At 34.9% G+C, this 22,340-nt stretch overlaps 1 protein-coding gene across 3 annotated transcripts in view; it reads right to left on the bottom strand.

Annotated features, from left to right (window-relative positions):
• The window catches only part of Ncapd3 (non-SMC condensin II complex subunit D3), a 79,010-nt gene that overhangs the window by 55,877 nt on the left and 793 nt on the right, over positions 1–22,340 (bottom strand). For 2 of the 3 annotated variants that reach the window (XM_058575301.1, XM_058575302.1), the window contains exons 2-14: positions 21,803–21,940; positions 20,632–20,786; positions 14,925–15,087; positions 8,903–9,087; positions 8,127–8,297; positions 7,963–8,024; positions 7,519–7,606; positions 4,836–4,966; positions 3,344–3,416; positions 2,494–2,619; positions 2,112–2,364; positions 1,466–1,522; positions 1,151–1,237 (exon numbers count right to left, since the gene is read on the bottom strand). In XM_058575301.1, coding sequence (XP_058431284.1) covers positions 1,151–1,237; positions 1,466–1,522; positions 2,112–2,364; positions 2,494–2,619; positions 3,344–3,416; positions 4,836–4,966; positions 7,519–7,606; positions 7,963–8,024; positions 8,127–8,297; positions 8,903–9,087; positions 14,925–15,087; positions 20,632–20,786; positions 21,803–21,866 — 1,615 coding nt within the window. In that variant the 5' untranslated portion in view covers positions 21,867–21,940. Of the gene's footprint in view, positions 1–1,150; positions 1,238–1,465; positions 1,523–2,111; positions 2,365–2,493; positions 2,620–3,343; positions 3,417–4,835; positions 4,967–7,518; positions 7,607–7,962; positions 8,025–8,126; positions 8,298–8,902; positions 9,088–14,924; positions 15,088–20,631; positions 20,787–21,802; positions 21,941–22,340 lie in introns of those variants that run through there. The other variant, XM_058575303.1, reaches the window with a different exon arrangement.

Genomic DNA, 22,340 nt, shown 5'->3' with positions numbered 1-22,340 from the left:
CTATGAAGAAAGTGAAAATACAACCCACAGAAAAGAACATTTAAAAATCAAATATTTGACTTAGGGTGGTGATACATTCCTGTAATACTAGTAACTCAGGAGGCTAATGCGGGAGGATTGTAAAATCAACAGTCTCAGCAATCTAGCAAGATTTTGTCTCAAAATAAAACATGAAAAGGGCTAGGGACATAGCTCAGTGGTAAAGCACCCTGGGTTTCACATATTACTCACTGCAATTATGGTATAGCTATTACAAAAAGTTACGGTTCCTCAAAATGTCAAACATAGCTACACCATGACCCAGCAGTTCCACTTCAGTGTGTGTCTACACTAAACTTATAGAAGAATGTTCATAGCATTTGTGTAATTCTACATCATGTACAACCAGAAGATGAGAAGTTATACACCATTTACGTATGAAGTGTCAAAATGTATTCTACTGTCATATATAACTAACTAATTAGAACAAATAAAAAAATGTAAAAAATTTTAAAAAATGTCACAGTAACTTATTAATTGGATTCTGGAATGACAAAAGAAACAGGATCAGGTATTATTTGTCTTTCCCCCTTCTTTGTGGTGACCTTTCCCCAAACACAAATGTAATCTCTATTGAACATTCCCTAGTAACTAGTTCTTTTTTTGACCAGCAATCCCAAGAGTTTGTAACATTTTTTCAGGGGCAGGTGGCGGGGCATGGAGGTTTACCCCAGATGTCAGGGGCACTCAACTACTGAGCCCCAGCCCCAGCTCTATTTTGTATTTTATTTAGAGACAGGTCTCACTGAGTTGCTTAGCACCTTGTTTTTCCTGAGGCTGGCTTTGAACTTATGATCCTCCTGACTCAGCATTCGAAAATGTTGGGATTTCAGGCGTGTGTCACAACACAACACTCTATTTTAATAAGAAATTAAAATATTTGCTAATGTTCTCTGTAGTGTTACAGTACACTGGGGTTTAGTACATGATAACTAGGAAATACTTTATTCTACATCTTAAAGTGAAATACAGTATAGTACAAAGGCATCAATTAAGGATAAAATAGAGATTATTTTACTTTTAAGGAAGTGTCTTAATTCTTAAGAGTAAATAAGAAAAAAATTAAAAATTTTTAGTACTACCCATTTGATAATGATAAAATCTGACATACCTCTAGATCCAACTTCACCACTATTGTTTACGTTCAACTCCCCTGAGGGTTCAGAAGGGTTAATTGTCTGTCTCTGGTAGGAAAAAGCTAGAAAAAAAAATACACTAGTTAAGGTAAAAATCTGTTACATTTTTAATAGTATCAGTAAGACATGTTCCTCACTTAAGTTACTAAGTTATTACTGAAATGAACTTCTTTGATAGAAGCAAAGTACAACATTAAAACAGGTAAATATGGTGGCAGAAAAAATATTTCAAATGTTTAGCAAGTCTTTAAAAACAATTATTAATATTTAAAAATATATTGATATATTACCTGATGAATTTCTCAGTAAGGTACCAGTATGAGTCCCTAGTTGTGAAACTATCGGACCTAAAAATAAGCAGATACATAACAGGGAAAAAGTGTCATGAACCCTGAGTAAGAATCCATAGAGGAATCAAATTCAAGATAATCAGACCTAAAGACAAAGCATGTATTCTAAATAGCTGACAATTGATAATGTTTCCTAGAAGGGAACATATGGCCCTATAATGCAATGCCCCACACCGTAAAGTAACTGGAAAGGCAGACAACAACTTTACCTCTAAAATATGAATATATGACATTCTTTACAAGGAACTTTAAAATTAATTAGGCCTCCCTATTTTAAAAGTCATTTGAAGCTGGAGGTACAGAAAAGTAGCAGAGCACATGCCTAGCAAGTGCAAGGCCCTAGATTCCATTTCCAACACCCCTACCCCCAAATATACTCAAAATGATTTATGAGAGTGAAATTTAATCATATCAGATCCATTATTCTTGCCATAACAAAGAATGATCATCTTGCAGTCCATTTCTTGATTCTTCTTCTTTTTTTTTTTTTTCCCTTTTTTATGGTGCTTTGGTTTGAAGCCAGGGCGTTGAACATGTTAGGCATATATTCTACCACTGAGATATGCCCTCAGCCTCTCCTACTTACTGTTAATGAGGAGCTCCAATACACTCTCTGATGCATTGCTAATGGACAACTCCAAACAATGTGCAAAGCTGGACAGTGCCTTGCTACGGACAGTAGGTGCCTTGTCTAAACAACGATCAAACATAATTTCTTGCACCAAGAATTTGTGCTTAAGGAACTTCTGATGCTCCAAGGAGACAGTGCCATCTATCTCTCTTTCAGGCAGCTCTAAGAGAGCCAAGACAACATCAAGAGTAAAAACCCGATGTGGGATCTGGTAAAGTAAAATCATAAGAATTATCATCAGTAGGAGAACCAAAGAAACCCTTCTTCATTCAGATCTGGCTGTCATTAGAGGTTTGCAGAGCCAGAACCCAGGATTTCATGCAGATACATTGCCTACCTTAGAACTTCGTGAGTATTTGTAAAGCCAGGCAACGAATGTAGCATAATCTGCAGAAGGAAGTTTACTGAGCAGCTGAACCAGGGACTGAGCTGCAGAAGTACGATACTCTGATTTATCTATCACCTGAAACACAGAAAGAGAAAAGTTGTCTAGCTAATAACCTCCTATAGGACAAGTGAAACTCATGTTGTAATACAAGTTGAACATTAGTGAGAATAGCTAGTTGAATAATCTTTAAGTGTTAAGTAAATGACTTATAAAGTTTAGGTTTCAGGCCCATTTGAAAATTAAACCATAAATCCTTTCTCAAGGAAAATGCAAATACAAATTTAGTATACAATTTAAGAGTCTATGGATCTCCAGGGCCCATAGGGTTCAAACTAAGAATCATTTGTCAAAACAGTCACATAAATTTAAGATACTCATGGAAATGAACATTGACTTGACAGTGGATAATATTAGAGAATTACTGTTTTGTTTAGGTTATGTTTTAAAATGCTTATCCTACGGAATATACATGTGAAATATTATGAGTGAAAAGATATGATGGAATTTACTCCAAAAATATGTTGGGGAGAAATAAATAACACAAAATTGGTAAAAATGGGTTTTGTTTTACTTGGTGGATTATCATACAACTCTGTTTCTGTGTTTAATATTTTCTAAAATATAAAGCTTATTTTTTTGAAAAAAACACTGTTTTGGGAAACATCAAGTATTCAATAAAACTACTCATTCCCAAGAACAAATACAGGCACACACTTCCTAATAATTATGTACTTACATATTATTACAATATTACTATTATTACTATTACTTTTGCTACTAGTAGTAATGCAAATGATACCTTGGCACAGATGTGCTGCAATAAAATACGAAGGACTGGAAATATACTTTCTTTTAGTTCATCCACAAGTGAGCTATTTAAAAGAAAACATACCAACTGCTTACAATATGCCTCTTTTTCAAAACATAATAGTTATTACCCTTGACTCTGTCCTCAAAAATTATTAGAAATCCCAAATATTAAAAACAATCCTATACATTAAAAATAATCTACTCCCATATTATAAGAACTATTTCAGAAAAATAAAGAATAAAGATATATCTTAAGGAAATGTATATACTATATATATTTAACATGTATACACTTTATATAAATATATATATATATATATATATATATTTTTTTTTTTTAATTATATATATTATATCAGCACAAAACTGTTAAGGACTTCCTATGCACTGCTTAAGAGAGCTGCTGCTGAGAAGTTGAACTGTCACGGAAGAGTAAAAAATGAAATCTTCATAAAACTCTTTTGACTATTAAATTTCATATTAAGATGTAAAATATATCCTATGTCCTTTTAGGGTAAATATAAGAACAGACTAAGACACAGTACCACCTTGTGGCAGATAAATGAAATGCTGATACTTTAAAGCAATTGTAACATTACTTCTTCAAAAGAAATTACTGTAATACTTGATCCAATTTTAGCATTAAGTTTATTTGTACTATTACGAGTATTATTATAACTGGAAACATGATTAACTGTAAAAACTATCAAATCCAAAGTGACAGTGCTTCCTTTTAAAACAGTTGTTTAATATTTACATAAGTCCTTAGTGAGGGACATTTGCTCAGTGACCAGATACCATCTATATACTGCATCTCCAACCACACCACACACCTGTAGGTATGTAAAACTTTCATGTGCACATACCACTTCTCTTCTGCATTTCCATGCTATAATAGAAATAAGGAAGGAAGGAAAAAAAAGCCAAGGACAGAGCAAACATGTCTTTCCCAATAAAGTTAATGATGGAATTTTTAAGCAGAGTTGAATGATTTGTGGGAGGAAAAGTAGTCTTTCAATTTTTGCTAAGGAAGTAAATGCAATTTACTTTTTTCCTTCAGGAATTATCTTCTGTAGGAAGAGGGTAATAGAAAAATTAGAAGAAAAAGGGGGAAATGGGAGAAGAACAAAAGCAAAAAGACTAGAAACAGAAATGAAGAAGAAGTCCAACTTCCTTTTCTGTTGCAGAGGTGAACACAAGCAAAAATGATAGAAAAGGAGGCAATTGTCCTTTCTTAGCAATTGATCACACGGATGACTGGAATTAACCTAGAGGATGGCTCTAACCCATGATTATAGGTTGTCTATCTCAAAATGCAGAGGCAGTGATACAGACCACAAGAACCAAATTATTTTGACTCATAAAACTACCACTGGGATACATATTCCAACTCCATAAATGTCAGAAATTATGTTAGTGCAGGGCCCAGATAACTGAGGGAATGTGATAGAGAGTAAAAAGTCAACATTTGTGTGCTTCACCTGATAAACTGGATTGCTTGGTTTCTACGATTAATGACTTGTGATGTAATAGTAAGGGGGGCACGATGGGATCCTTTTACTTCTAACATCAATATTACATTTAGCATTTGATGGAAAATGCTACCAATAACCTAGAAGAGAAAAGAAAAGTCAATTTAAGATATAAGAGAGTCCAAGAGCCTCAAAAGTAGTATATAGACTATAGTAAAACATTTTGAGCCATCTAAAAAGAGGCTGAGTTAAAAGAATTTCTGGCTGAACACTGGGGATATATTTCTTAGGTAATTAGCTATTCAATAAATGAACAATGTAAACACTTTGAAAGAATTGCTTTAAGTTAACAAACATTCCCTGCATATTATAACCCAGAATTTAGGGCAAGAGGAGAACTGCCAATTATAAATAGTAAACAATACTATTAAAATCCCCTCATTAAAAAGTGGGGAGAGAATACCTTATACTTATATTTTACTTGAAGTTTACAAAGCACCTTCCAAGATATCATTGCATATAATTTTTTCACCTGGCAAATAAAACATTTACTGTAAAACTAAGTATGTGGTAGGTGTTGCATTAAGCCCTCTCATATATATAACTAGACTTTACTGTATTTAGTTTTAAGCTTCTCAACAACTCCATGAGGTAAGCAGGACAATGTATAGTTTCCACTTTACAGATAACAAAAGAAGCTCCAAAGGTGGGTTGTCCAAGGACAAGTAATTAAAGATCAGGCTAAAACCAAGTTGCCTAACCTCAGGTCAATATTATCACAATTTAAAAGACACACCATTTGTAGAGATACAGTGGACCTAAAAGGATGTATTTCCTATTTATTTTATCTTTTAAAAATGTTAAAAAGGGCATGAAAATTAAAAATACTTCTGTGAATTACATCTACAGTTCAATTTCAAAGAAATGACATATAATAAATTATAAAACACTGAAAGGTCTCTAAATAGACATTTTGCTCAGTGTTTGGCATGCTTAATTTCATTTAATCCTATGACAAACCTCAAGCTTTCACAAGGTTGAGTAACTCATACAAGGATATGTAGTTAATAAGTAGTGGAGTCAGAATTTGAACACAGATAGGTAGAACCCCAAGCGCGCCCCAAAATCTTTTTACCCACCACATACTGCCTCTGTAAGTTAACCATATGATAGCCACTAAAAGTCACAGGACTTAGAACAGAGAACTGGGTGTGAGGGGGGGAGATGAGATAGATCAAAGTCCTGTGACTTAATTATTACCCTAACCATGATGCTTATTGGCAAAACTTCTGAGGTAATTTAGGGGGAGGAATACAGATATCATTAGGAACTCCTATAAAATTTCTGTAGAATATCAATTAAAATAATACAAATAATAATAGATATACTGGGCACACATGAATTGACAAGGGAAACTTGAAAATTCTATGACTGTCTATTCTTTTTAAGACAATTTGATGAATATTTCTGTACTAGTAACTGTGCAGCAGTTTATCTGTTCTTCCTACTTAATTCACACCAGAACCATTTGTTTTCTGAAACCTTTCCCGCAGCTATCAAATATATTGGATATAAACTTGACAATGAAACTGGACAGCAAACAGAAATAGTGCTAGTTTTTATCTTACAAGTAATAGAAGTTCTTGCAAATGATCTAGTAAATTAAAATGGTATTGCAGCAGTTGACCATTATTCACAGAGGATATATACCAAGACCCCCTGGTAGATGCCTGAAACTGTTTAATATTAAACCCTATACTGTATACTAAGTTTTTTCCTACGTGTATATACCTATGATAAAGTTTAGCTTATAAATTAGGCATATTAAGAGAATTAACAAGAACACTTCACAATAAAATAGAACAATTACAACATATAAAAATATATAATAAAAGTTATGTGAATGTAGTGTCTTTCTCTAAGTATCTTAATAAAGCCAGACATAGTGGTGCAGACCAGTAATCCTAACAACTCAGGAGGATGACTGCAGGGCCATCACAAGTTAGAGGTCAGCCTTGGCAACTTAGTTAGATTTAAGACATTTAGCAAAAAAGTATCATTTTCAACTTTAGCTTAGGAGTGAGCAACAATGTTGAATTAGAAACAACAGTATTTCCTTATCTGGCCATGACAGAGTAACTGATTTTATACTTGCCCTCCAACTGCCCTGAACAACTCTAAAACTGAACCAAAATGTCTGAAAATTTTTGGTTGCTGGGGATATAGCTCGGTGTTACAGTGCCCCTGGGTTCAATCCCCAGTACCATAAACACACAAAGAAATCTTATTGTGCCATACTCACCATGCTCATCCTTCTTCTTCCCTGCAATTGACTATAGGAACCTGAAATCTTGGGAAGTGAAACCAGGATTTTTTTCTTTGGTGGTATTGAGAATTGAACCAAGGGCCATGCACTCAGCCACTGAGTGCTTGTACTGGGGACTGAACCCAAGGGTGTTCTACTACTGAACTATATCCCCAGCACTTTTTAAAATTTTATTTTAGACAGGGTTTCCATAAGTTGCCCAGACTGGCCTCAAACCCATTATCCTCTGGCATCAGCTACCTCGTAGCTGGGATTATAGGCAAGTGCCATCACATTCAACTATCAATTTTTTTAACACCTTTCCATTATGTGATTTGCCTTCTTTCAATACAACTAGTAGCTAAATTAAATCCTTCTCTCCTTTACCTTATCTCCTTCTCCATGAATTGGGGAACACAGCAAATACAATCCACAATAAGCCAGTTCTGGAATGTACTTTGCTTGGTTAAGGTTTCTAAAGAAAAAAGGCAAACCAATGGTTAAAAGACAAGATTTCACTAAGAATATTCCTTGACCCTATACGCCTTGTTTTATTAGTACTTTTTATTTTACTTATTTATTTTTTTTGAGATATAGTCTTACTCTGTTGTGCTGACCTTGAACTCCTGGAGTCAAGCAATCCTCCTGCCTCAGCCTTTTATGTAGCTGGGACTAGAGGTGTATACTCTCTCAGGGCTCATCTATAATTAGTATTTAAATGAATAAGTTCTACCCATATGCCGATTAGAATAAAACAGCATCTATACTTCTGTTGGATCAAAATTATTATACAATATTTAAATTGTAGCACTGAAAGATTTAATGGCTCACCTGACTTGTGAAACATTAAATTCATGAAGAACTGGCTCAAAATTAGTTAATGTGACAAAGACCTGGAAGAGAAATACCAAGAAAAAGTGTAATTTTTCTTACTCTACAAATTATCAGTTATGATCTATACCTTTCAAATTAAAATTATTTGGATTTTCACTTGCCTCTATACAAGTCTGTACACACTGTGGCTTTTCTTTGAGGGAAAACTTGGGCAGAAGTCTTAAAAAATTCTTCAAAAGTTGAAAGATGGCATTTCGAATTTGAGAAAGGTCCCGGGCAGAATAATAAATATTCTCTTCATCATCTTCTTCTTCTTCTATGATTTCATCTATCTGGATTAGCAAAAAATGTGTAAGTGACTATTTAGTAATGCCTAACACTTTGTCCCATGCCTTTCACTTTATCCAAATCAAGGCCAGCTAAACTCCGGCAGTAGCTGAGTTGCTGATGTGATGTGACTTTGATCAAGTCTCCATGGTCAAGCGGTAATCACTGAACTGGTTGACTACTATAGGAGTTTCTTACCTCTCTATTTTTTGTCAATGAAAAATCTTGTGTTTCTAAGATGTTTTGATGTCAGTAAATGCTATCATCCTATTTTGTCATATAAGAATTTGGAAATCATGCTATTTTATTTTATTTTCATGAACATAAGTCCTTGGGATACTTCAACCACCCTCTCTAATGACAGTAAGATAATGCAAAAATTATACCAGTTAGCACGCTGCCAAGCACACTTGGGAATAAGCCTATGGAAAGATGATGATGAGGGTAAAAGATGACAAGGCAGAAATAGGACTTCAGTACTATACAAAGCCTAAGAGGCAACCTCAACTCATAGAGGATAGCAGATGATAGTTTAAGATCTTTTGGTTATAATCATGATTAAAATCTTGTTTTTGTATAAATACATTTTATTATTCCACTTACTTCTTACCTCAGTATCCTCTTTCCTCAGTGGCTTTCCTCTTTTTCTGTTCCCCCTTGGATTAGCCTGAGAGCTCTTAGGTTGCTCTTTCTTTCTTTTTCGATTCAAGTTAGATTCCTGAGGCCAGCTCTTCTTTAGAATCTGAATGCACTTGTCAAACATTACTGGGTGAAATACTTGATTGGCTACACTACCTAGTCATAAAGAATAAAGAATATGGTGTGAACATACTATGTATACAACCAGAGATATGAAAAATTGTGCTCTATATATGTAATAAAAAATGTAATGCATTCCACGGTTATATATAAATTAAAAAAAGAATAAAGAATAAGCAACTTACATATAATTATCTTGAGATACATCTATAACAACAGATAATAAAGTTAAAAAAGTAAAATACAGGCTTTTCATTAACTGTGAATAATAATCATCCTTTGGCAAAAAAGGAATCATTTTTAACTTCAGCTTGTTGGGTAAGCAATAGTGTTGAATTAGAAATAACAGCATTCCTTCATCTGGCTATGACAGAACAATTGATTTTATACTTGCCCTCCTACCATAAACAATTTAAAACCAGACCAAAATGTCAAGAATAACTATTTTAAGGCATTGAGAAACTAGTGGCATAAGGAAAGCAATCCTTAGGAAAAGGGAAACAAAGGTAAATCCTGAAATTGGCTCAGTTTTATTTCTACAAGTAATTTCTGGACAACAGGAAAGAAATGATAAATCTGTACAGATTATGATGGTGTTTCTAAGTTGAGACATGAGAGTCAGAAAGACAGGGCTAGCTAGAATTTATAAGGAAGAGTACATTAAAAAATAATAGAAATCTGCATAGGGCTAAATGTAAGATATGTACATGTCGGGTAAAACTTCATTATGGATGGCTAAAAAGAAAAAAACAAAAACAACAACAAAAAAAAACTTTCCAAGGCACCAGAAGAGGAATTATTTTCACAACTCACATAGGATTGAGAAGTTTGAACTCTATAGACAGCCTGAGTGGAGACCTTGATAGAACTCTGAAGCAATCAGATACATCTTAATAGTAGGACTAAACTAGATGTTGAGTAAAGGCTGCTTTATTACCTGTCATAATAAAGGATTTTTAAAAGCTTCCATAGAATCAAGTTACTCTACCAAAAGTTGTCTATCAAGACATACTTAAATCCAGACATTCAACAACCTAATCTTTGTCTACTATCCAATAAAAAAATTACTAAGTATGCTAAACAAGGAAAGTGTACCCCATGAAACAGAAACTAGTCAACAGAAACAGTCCAAGAACAATAGGGATAATGGAGCTACCTGACAACAACTTTAAAGCAGATATTATAAATAAGCTCAAGAATTAGGGCTGGGAATATAGCCCAGTGGTACAGCATGTGCTTAATAAGGCCATGGGTTCAGTCCCCAGCACTGAAAAAGGAAAAACAAAAAACAGGTTTAAGATTTAAATGTAGATATTAGAATAATTAAGAGAGAAATGAAAAAAAAAATTAAAGAATCAAATGGAATTTCCTTGATCTGGAAAAGAAACTTTCACCAGATGCACTGGATGCTTTTAATAGTCGATTAGACATTACAAAAATAAAGATAAGCAAACTTAAAGTAGAAATATAGAAATTAAAAAAGATTAATAAAGACTGGGTAAGCTAAGGAAGAATATCAGTTTACCATGAGTCCCAGAAAAAAGGAAGCTAAGAAAACATTTGAAGAAATGTAACTGAAAAATTCCTAATTTGTTGAAAACTATAAATACAAAGATCCAAGAAACTTAATGAACTCAATCATGATAAATACAAAGGAAATTATAATGAAGCATATCTAATCAGATTGCTGAAACAGAAAATCTTACAAGTAATCAAACACCCTCCCCTACTCCTTGAAAAAAAGACACAAAGCATATAGAGGAACTATGTTAAAAATCACAGATGTGCAGTCACAGTGGCACACACCTGTGATCCCAGAAAATCAGGAGGATCTTGAGTTCAAGCCCAGCCTCAGCAACTTATCAAGGTCTAGACCCAGTTTCTAATAAAATATAAAAAGGGCTGGGGATATGGTTCGGTGGTTAAGTGCCCCCTGAGTTTAATCCCTTGTACCAAGAAAAAAAAAAAAAAAAAAAAAAAAAAACCCAAATCACAGATGCCTCATCAGAAACATCGTAAATATGTAAATGAGACAACCATGAAACATCTTTAGACTACCAAATGAAAAGAAGCAAATCAAACCAATATAAAACAAAAAACCTATCAACCTAAAATTCTATATTTGGCAAAAACATGATTAAAGGTGAAATAGTCATTTTGTGCAGTCAAAATCCATGAGAGTTGATCTCCATCAGACCTGCACTATAAGAAATATTAAATAAAAGTTCTTGAAGAAAAATTACATGAAGATGACAACTTTTATTTATTTTCTTGATTTAAAAAATTCTATAAAAATAAAGAAGAAATGTTAATGAATCATAGGGTTTACAACATATAGAAGCAAAAGTTTGTATACCTATGCAAAGAAGAAAGGAAAATATACCATCTTAAGGTTACTGCATTATGTGTAAGTCAGCAGAATAGTATATGAGGATAGACCCAAATCAAGTACTTACATACATTCAAAAAAGCATATATAATAAGCCAAAAGAGATTTATAGGGTACTAAAGAAATCACCATTAAAACAACAACAACAACAACAACAACAAAAAAACACAGAAAGAGGGACAAATGGAACAAAAACAGATGGAATGGGATAAACAAAATATAAATAGCAAGTTGTCAACCATCCATACTGAAATTATATGAAGTGTAATTTAAACAATCAGAAGGATAAAAAATACAACCCAGTAACAGACAGTGTGTAAGAAACCCTTCAAACACAAATACACAGATTAAAAACAGGGTTCAGTAGTGTACCTGTAATCCCAGCAGTTTGGAAAGCTGAGGCAGGATGATCACAAGTTCAAGGCCAGCCTGGACAATTTAGTGAGACCCTATCTCAAAGTAATTTTTTTATTTATATTTTTTATTTGTTCTAATTAGTTACACATGACAATAGAATGCATTTTGACACATCATACATAAATGGAGTATAACTTCTCATTCTTCTGGTTGTACAGGATGTGGAATTACATCAGTTATGTAATCATATATGCACAGAGGGTAATAGTTTCCTATCCATTTTACTATCCTTCCTACTCCCATAACTACCCATTGCCTACTCTTCACTCCACTCTGCCTAATCCAAAGTACCTCTATTCTCTTACCCTCACCCCTTATTGTGAATTAGCATCTGTATATCAGAGAAAACATTCAAGCCTTTGGTTCTTTGGGATTGGCTTATTTTGCTTGGCATAATATTCTCCAGATCCATCCATTTACTGGCAAATGTCATAATGTCATTCTTCTTAATGGTTTGGTAATACACCATTGTGTATGTATACCACATTTTCTTCATCTGTTTAGCTGCTGAAGGGCACCTAGGTTGGTTCCACAGCTTAGCTATTATGAATTAAGCTGCTATAAATATTGATGTGGCTGAGTCACTATAGTATGCTGATTTTAAGTCCTTTGGGTATAATCTTAGGAGTGGGACAACTGGGTCAAACGGTGGTTCCATTCCAAGTTTTCTAAGGAATCTCCATACTGCTTTCCATAGTGGTTGCACCAATTTGCAGCCCTACCAGCAACGTATGAGTGTAGCTTCCCCCCCCCCCCCATCCTTGCCAACATTTATTGTTGCTTGTATTCTTGATAACTGCCATTCTGACTGAAGTGAGATGAAATCTCTGTGTAGTTTTGATTTGCATTTCTCTAATTACTAGGGATGTTGAACATTTTTCATATATTTCTTGATTGATTGTATTTCTGCTTCTGAGAAGTGTCTGTTCAGATCCTTAGCCCATTTATCAAAGTAATTTTTTTTAAAGAGCTAGGATGCAGGTCAGTGTAGAGTGCTTGCCTACCTGTATAAAGCCCTGGTTCACATCTACTCAACATTGTATGGGAGATCCTAGCTAGAGCAATAAGGTAAGAAAAATAAAAGATAGCCAAATTGTAAATAAATTAGTAAGACTGTGTCTATTCACAGATGATATGGTCTTATGTTGAAAAAATTCTTTTAGGACCAATAAATGAGTTTTAGCAAGGCTGAAGGATACAAGATAAATAATCAAAAATCATCTCATTGCTACTACTAAACAATCCAAAAATGAAATTAAGAAAACAATATCATTTATAATAGCATTGAAAAAAAAAAACAAAAAATATTTAGGAATAAGTATTCAAAATAAGTGTAAGAGTTATACACTGAAACTATCATTTAAACATCATTGAAACAAATTTAAAGAGACCTAAAATAAATGAAAAGATATCCTGTATTCACAGATTGGGAGACAACATTAAGATGGTAACACTCCCCAAAATGATCTACAGATTCAATGCAATCCCTGTCAAAATCCCAGCTGTCATTTTTTGTAGAAATTCACATGCAGAACCTACAAATCATACAGAAATGTAAGGAACAAGGAACAGCCAAGAAACTCTTGAAAACTGTGAATGAATACTAAGTATCAACAGCATCCCAACCATACTGCAGAGACATTTAAAACAGAAGGTAATTGGCGAGAATATAGCTAAGGCATAAATATCAATCCGAATCATCTGGCAGTGAAAGGCAGGAGTGAAACAAAATTTCTAAAACTACCACTTTTCTGAGATGGCCCAGTTACAACCGAGATACTACAACACTTAGCAACTAAATTCTTTAGGAGCAAGTCATTAAGGAAGCATTAATAACAAATTGTTGTTCAAGGTTTTAAATATATTTTTACCTGTTCCCAAGCCATTCTGAAAAAATCCTTAACATGAATTACAAATGCATTTATACACACAAGCAGGCCAATTTGACCAATCCTGTGACTTTCTTTTCTGTAATAAATAGGTTGGAGGCATGTAGCTCAGTGGTAAAGTGCTTGCCTAGCATGCATAAGGACTTTGGTTCAATCTACAGCACCACAAAGAAAAACAAAATTTTAGGTTCTTTAGCTCCAGCTCAATGTTCTACTTCTTCACTTCCCACAGGAAGAACAGCTAACCTAAGCACTATGACAAGCACAAGGAAAAAGAAGAATAGATTTCATAAATAGAATCCTTTTCGGTTGTTTCCTTCATCGAGTATTCCTAGTTGCTTTCACACTTTGTTGATCAGAATGGTTTTAATCTATTTTTAATACTCACATGGGAAAGCTATAACACAATGACTCCTCAGAGAAGCTTTTCTCAATTTTAACAGTAAGTCAGAAAAGAGGACAGAATCAGAATTTTATACAAGGGCTAGGAGGGGGTAGGAGCAGAGTTCTTGAAGTTGAGAAGCATTCCCCCTCCAGCTTGATACTTCTCAGATTATGTGTATTAGGTTATAGATATAGCATCATTTCAGAAAACAAACACGTCTAATGTTAAAAGAGAAAGACATCTTTCAAACACCTATAATATGCCATGTACTTGCTTTCCTTTAATCTTTGGAACAACTCTAAGAGACTGGTTACCACTGCTTCATTTTATAAGTAAAAAAATGTGTAAGCATTGAAAACAACACAGAAAAAAAAAATAACAAATGATTTGTCCTACTGTATCAAGCACAGTCATCCTTTGGTATCTGCAGGTGATTGGTTCCAGGACCCCCATCAGAATCCAAAACTCAAGAATGTTCAAGTTTTTTTTTTTTAGTATAAAATAGCACATTTGCATTAACCTCCATACATGCTCCAGCACACTTGAAATCACCTCTACATACAATACCAAATACAATGCAAATGATAAGTAGTTGATATACTGCACTGTTTGCACTGTTTAAGAAAAAAAGTCTGCTCATGTTCAATAGAGGCAACCATCGCAGGCCTAAATATATATATAATGCATCAATAACAGTGTAACATTTTTCTTTTTAAATATTTCCCATCCAATAGTTTGTTGAATCCACAGATGATGCTGAACCCTCACAGGAGACAGAAGAAGGTATACATACCTGGTACTTCTAATAACAAAAAATAAAGCCCCGCAGCATGAAGACCATATTCTCGATATTGTACATTGACATTTTTCAAATGGACTATTTGAACAAAGTGATAGAATAACGCCACTAGTGTACTATGGGAAATGTTGTTCTCAATGAAGAATGTCCAAAGGCTCTGAAGGAAAAAGGAAAATCACAAAAGCCAGTAATTAGAGAAATAAAAAAAATCTCTTACTTGCTTTTTGTAAGAACTTAGTGACTTATAAGAAGAGTAATAATGACCAGGAATGAAGCTCAGTGGTGGAGTGCATACAAAGCACTGAGTGTTCACAAAACCTGAGTTTGATCTCCAATAACCCCCATCCAAAAGGAGTAATAGAGCAGTGTGATTTTTAATGACAAGGGTTTGCCATCTGAAATGATAGATCAAAATAAAAAAATTATCATTCATCCTAGAATTGCAATACCTTCTGGTCTATTCCAAAATTTCTCTCCCCACCCCTAGTAACCATTGTTCTACCCTCTGATTCCAATTCTTTGCATTGATTTTAGAATCTGCATATAAGTGAGATCAGATGGTATTTTTCCTTCTGTGACTGAAATATTACATTTGGTGAACAAATAAGTCTAGGGGTCCAATGTGCAACATGAGGACAGCAGTTAAAAATACAACATTGAATGCTGAAAATCTGCGAAGACAGTTGACTTCAAGTGCCCTTAACACAAAAAGGTAATTACAGAAGGTGATGGGTATATAAATTTACCTGTGGTAATTATTTTGCTATGTATAACAAAACTTGTAAACATTATATAAACACAAAAACAAATTTATAAAAATCTAATAAAAAATTATAATTCAAATCAGATGTGGTAGCACATGTCTGTTGTACCCGGTACAGGCTTAAGCAGGAGGATCCTTTAAGCCCACAAGTTCAAGATTAGCCTGAGTAACATGGTAAGACTGTCTCCAAAAAAAAAACTATTAAAAATTGCAAATATACAAATATAAGAGAAATACATTCTTGGTTGTTTTAAATATATATACTTATTAAATTATTACAATATAAAACCATAATAAAACTTCAGGAATACTCAGAAAAGTTACCCTTCCATCTATGTTAAATATACCCAAATCCATTTATCACTTCTTGCTGAGAAAATCAGAACAATTTATATTAAAATTTAAATGTTCTACAGACTGTGGGCAATAGGAGCAGAAAAAGAAACACTGAAAAATTTCTTATTAAAATTTCAAAAGTAACCTAGGTGAGAAAGAAAACAAACCCTAGGGCAAAAATCACAGTTTTATTAATTTTATCATTGCCCCTCTGCTTCTTCCTATTAAATACATGAAGAGGAAATGAGTCATTTTATAAACTAAACAGAGAAACTAAATATAGTAGTTTTAAAAAACACAAGTCTCTTAAAAAATGAATATCATACTTCTTGCTTCCTTGAAAAGACAGGGTACGTAGTAGGTAAGGCTACAGATTAGTCACACTGAATAGCATGTGGCACTTTAGAGGCCATTGAAAATCTTTCCATACTCTGCTTTCCTCCATGATGAAACTTTTGCAAGAAATTATCTCTTCCTACCCTTACAATAGTCACATTGTTATTCCTAGTGCCAAGTGCATTTCCACTCTACTTGCCTGGCTCCAGCTGTTGGGTCACCTCAGCAGTATTTGATCCCACGGCTGCTGTCCAGTCCTGGCCCCAGAGACCTGCAGTCCTATACTTCTGACTCCTTCTCCTATGGTGCCCCATTCAACTACTCTCCATTCCTGTCCTGTCCTGATCTCTTTTAACTTGATCTCATGCATGGCTGTGCTTCCACACATAGCTTGATCTGGAAGTCTGCTATTTCTCCTGGTCTTTTGAACCACATTTCTGGAAGGTGCAACTCTCAAAGATCTCCAAACAGAATCTCACATTCAAAAGTCTAGAATGGGCTGGGGTTGTGACTCAGCGGTAGAGTGCTTGCCTAGCATGCATGAGACACTGGGTTCGATCCTTACCACTACATTAAAAATAAAATAAAGATATTGTGTCCACCTAAAATTAAAAAAAAAATTCTAAAAAAAGAAACAAAGTCTAGAATGGAACTCAACATTTCTACATGACCTTGCTTTCTCCCTTACTTCTCATCATGATTAACAATATCATCATCCTCTAGTTTTAATATCTTGGGGATCTTTGACTTCAATTTTTCTTTCCCTGCCAATTTAGCATTTTGCACCATGCCTTAGATATCTGACAAAGGCTTCCTAGTTCACAAAGTCCTATTAATTTTATCTCAATAAAATTCCCTAGTTTTTAGTCTTTCTTTGTGTTCCCACAACCAAAACTCAAGAACACACCATTAACACTCTACACTACCATAAAAGTTTCTCAAGGATCTCTCTGTATACATTTTTTCCCCCACTTCATTTTGTCTGCAGTCAAGAATATTTGTCCTAAAACTAATATGCTCATGTTATTTACTCTATTGCTCACTGTAATCTCTTCCATTTGGGGCTGACTTTGAGTTAATATATTACAATGCTTAGAACAGAAACTCATTTTCAATATTTACCCTATCAAAAGTTTTCTAAACTCCATAGTTAAACCTCACTTAAAGGTTACCCAGGATCAAATAGAACTGTTAAACCATCTCTATGAGTAGTATAGTACTATCTGTACTTCTTCAGTGATGTGGAGTAGATGGGAGGGAAGCAATCACAAAAAGTAATATGTTAGTGTGTTCCTACTTGGACATTTTCAGATATCAATTTTATGTATGTTTTGTGTATTTTGTTTTGCTGTGGATATAATGTAAATCTATTGATGTTAGAGGTTACCAGTGTATAACCAATTAGTAAAATTAGCACACTTTGTATATTTTGTGTTGAAATTCACAGGAAAGCTTGTCCTCTGTAAATGACTTCTGGACATGAATTTGTTCAACGATCTCCAAGCATTGCATATGCCTGTACTTGCCTACTAGACTGAAAGTAGAAGAAAGTAAGGAGGGAAAGATTCAAAGACAAAATAGCATATTAGAAGATTATAACCATTGCTATGTGTACAATTTTATTTAACAGTTCTGTGTACATAGTGGACAGGTGCTTCTATATATTTGTAAGTAATTCATATATTTAAAAGTAGAAGTAGAATAAGACCTTTTGTAAACAGCTTTTAAAAACTGATGGGAAGGGCTGGGGTTGTGGCTCAGTGGTAGAGTGCTTGTGTAGCACATATGGGGCCCTGGGTTCAATCCTCAGCACCACATAAAAATAAATAAATAAAATAAGGGTACTGTGTCCATCTACAACTGAAACAAAACAAAACAAAAACTGATGGGAAATACTGTGTTTGGAATTGTTAAACCATTTCTGAACAGAATATTGCCAGTACTTGTTCACTGGGTTGAGGGAGGTGAGAGGGGAGAAGTTGTAAAAGGTGTTTCATTAAGAGTATGCTAAAAGGGGGATAAAGCCCAGTTGGTAGAGTGCTTGCCTTGCATGTACAAGGCCCTGGGTTCAATTCCCAGAACCACACACACACACACAAATAAAGAACCAACATGCTGTTTAAAAAAAAAAAAAAAAAAAAGCATGCTAAAAAATTTCAACTTACACATTGTCCTATAATGCACATTTCATTTAACTTTGTTGTACTGTATATATTGTATATATACCAGACAAAGAGGTCCCAACTTTTTAATATCTAGTCTCTAAATAGTAATAGAGGATGTTAATATATGAAAAAAGTAATAAACACACATTTTGTACACTTTGTGCTAAAATTCATAGAAAGGCAGTCTTCCGAAAAGAACTTTTGGAAGTGAAATTGTAACATCTGTGTGTGCCTATATCTATAGCATGTGACACAGGAGAAGGAAGTGGAAGAAAGGAAGGATTCTAAGCCAGAATGATCCTAATTAGGAAGATACTTTCAGAGATACACATTGTTATATGTGTATAGTTTATTTAACACTACTATATATATAGTGAACAAACTTAAGACCTTATTTGAAACCTCTAGTCTTTCTAGATGTTTAGAAGTGCACAAATATGTTAAAGGTAGAAGTTGTAAACAAAACATTTTGTAGTTAAAAAAAAGTTACCCATGATCTGTTTATTTTCAGTCTAATTTATCGTTCTGTATCCCACCATGCATTTTAAAAATGACACATGCCACACACTCACAATTCTCTCAACATTCTCTGCATATTCCCATTGTGTCGTTCCTTCATTTCTTTTAGTTCACATTCTACCCAACTGTGAAGACTCACCTCTGGCTGACTGCTTTCTACAATCATTCCAATCCTACCATGGTCCCTTTTCCATGGCCCTATTAGATGATATCTGCATTTCTTTTGGAGCATTGTTTACAATATGATTCACAAAATACTTCTAGGTTCCCTAGACTAATGATGGCACTGTACTTCTCCCCTCTCCGCAGCTACATGTGGTCATTAGATTCACTTTAACCAGTACTCAAGTGTTTCTGGAAAGGCTATTTACTAAGGGACAGACTCTGTACCCTTAATCTCAACTGTCTTCTAAGGTACTTAATGAAGTGCTTAGCATTACAAAGATGAATTAATTATCAGGACATATTAATAGTACAAAACAATGAGTTTCATTGTGACATTTTACTGATTGATAGATACTGGAGATTGAACCTCAGACCTCATAACATGCTAGGATTTTCCTCTCCACTGGGCTACCTAACCAGTGTTTTCTATTTTAAATTTGAGAGGGTCCTGCTAAATTGTCTAGATTGGCCTTAGATTTGCAATATGCCTGCCTCAGCTTCCCAAATAGTGGGATTACAGGCATGCATGACCATGCTCAGTTCTCATTATGACATTTTCATAATGCACAAAAATGCTTTGATCATAACCACCTTCCTTATTACCCACCCCTTCTCTCCCTGGGGATAATTTAGTTTTGAATAAGTATATACAACCTGTAATGAAGACACTTTTTGTTAATTTAAATGTTTCAAGAATATTAATATCTGTTTTTTAAATTATACTTCCCAGCACCCTCCCCCTTTTTTTTTTTTAAAGAAGTTAATGATCTAAGTATTAATAAGCACACTAGGTAGAACTCAATATTTAAAGGTAATCTTTGGAAACCTGTAATTCATCTAATCATTTCTCAGTTAGGGCATGTCTGTATTGTTATTTCTATTATTTTTGGCCTTTTTTTTTCATATTTTGATTGTCTGATTTTCTTCTTTGGTTTTGCCTTTACACTTTTGCTTAATTTGCTGTGGTAAAAAGTGGTCCTGTGTTGTCAAGTGTAGTAGTGTAGTGCACACCTGTAATCCCAGCAGCTGGGGCAGCTGAGGCAGGAGGATTGCAAGTTCAAAGCCAGCTTCAGCAAAAGCAAGGCATTAAGCAACTCAGAGCGACCCTGTCTCTAAATAAAATAAAAAATAGGGCTGGGGATGTGGCTCGATGGTTGAGTGCCCCTTAGTTCAATTCCTGGTACCAAAAAAACCAAAACCAAAACAAAAACAAAAATCAACAACAAGCACATTAAATCTTTCGAAGGAAGGTTATTAAGATGTTGCAATGAATGAACCATATTCTTTATTATTCTTATTGTATCCTTTATGAATTGTGAATGAAAAAAGCTAAATTTAAAATTATAATGACTGCTACTTTTAACACCTAAAGATGGCTTACTTAATTTTTTAAAATAATTTTTATTTTTATTTTTACCTCCGAGGACTCATGTTCTTCAGTAGCAAAGGGAAAAAGACTTTCATAAAGTTTTGTGAAGGCATTCAATCCAGTCTCTATGATCTCTGCTTCTATGTTGGAATCCAGTGGTTCAGTCTCTGTGAAGTCCAGTTCCCACACTGTGTGTACCCATTCTAGGGAAAAATGTAATGAAAATAAAAGTGCTTTAAAGCAAGTAAAAGTTGTCACATACATTCATGAAGACAAAAATCACAATTCACATTTAATTACAGCAATACAAATGTTACATCATTAAAAGAAAGTAGTAAAGGTTATGAAAAAATTAAACCATAACTGGCAATTAGGTTAACCATATAAAAATATCAAAAAAGAAAACAGTTTTTAGATGTTAAAAAGCTTTGGGGAATGAAATTTGAACACACTTAATGATGAGGCTTTTCTATAAGTTCTCTCTACAAAAAAATAAAATTAATCAATGATGGCCTCGGATGCTTCTTTCTGAAAAATCTAATAACCAAGTTAATAAGCCCAAATAAAGTGACATTTATTTAGAAAACAGTTGTTTTTTCAAAAGTGGCCCTGCACAGTGTAGGGAGTGGACAGGAACAGTTAACATTAGATACTCCAGAAATTTCTCAGGTTGACTATGAAGGCTTGGGCCCAGATGGCAGAATCGGGAATGGAACTGGTAAGCAGAACAACCGGTTATGGTGAGCGTTCATGAAAGGGAAAGTGTAGCTTGACTGGTGCCATTAGCTGGCTTTAGGAATCCCAGTTTCATTCTTGTGACGTTTGATGTCCACACGTGATACATCTAGTTGATGCTTATGAACAGGAAGTACAATAAATAAGTCAAGAGGAAGAAAGAAATTTGGGATTTAAAACTAAAGAAAGAGATGAGAATGGATATGTCCAAGAATGAAATCGGGGAGGCCATAAAAACAGATGCAGACTCAGTGGAAGAAATCAACCAACATAAACTCTTTTTTAAAACGGTTAACTAACGATATTGAGACCCCACGGTAAATCAAGCTGGTCACGATCCTGGCGCGGCACAATCCTGGAGATCCCAGACAAGGCCGAGTGTTTAGTGTCCCCACCCCTCCCCCATCTGCACCCGGACCCGGGCTGAGGTTCCCTTGGGGAACCCTAGTCCTGCTCCCAGGGACTCGCGGCTGCGTCTGCTTACCGAGGCTGAGATCCAACGGGAACCATGGTTGCAGGCCGCTCCCAAGGTCCCGCAGGGCCACCATAATCTCTGAAGCCCGGCTTGCCACCGCCGTACCCAACTTTCAAAGCTCGCTCCCGCGCGCGCTCCGAGACGTTCCTGCGGACCAATCAGCACATAAGGAATTTCTAACCGACCCACCGCCAGGCTGGGTGGCTTTTATTATCTCAACCAATCACGTGGGTCGTTCGCCGCATGCGCAAAGAATGAGGTTGAGGCTAAGACTGGAGGCTTAAACTAGGTTCCACGGGGTGATTTGTGTGTGTGTGTGTGTGTGTGTGTGTGTGTTCTCGTTAAGGCAGGACCAGGAACTAAATTAAAGCCTAATAACTTAAGTCCCGTCTCACTTTTGTATGTGGGAGGAGATCTAAGGAGAATTTGAGACAGAGTGATTCCTGTAATAAGTCACCTTTGCTCTCTGTCAAGCGACATTTCGCGTGCCTGTCAAAGAACTACCTTGGAGCGGTCAGACATCACTCGAACATTGTATATATCTGAA

The sequence above is a fragment of the Marmota monax genome, unplaced genomic scaffold, assembly GCF_021218885.2.
Source record: "Marmota monax isolate L192 unplaced genomic scaffold, Marmota_monax_Labrador192_F-V1.1 WCK01_AAM20220418_F8-fsc00062, whole genome shotgun sequence".
NCBI lineage: Eukaryota > Metazoa > Chordata > Mammalia > Rodentia > Sciuridae > Marmota > Marmota monax.
The sequence above is the reverse complement of the archived record's forward strand: the minus strand, read 5'-3'. Positions and strand labels throughout refer to the sequence as shown.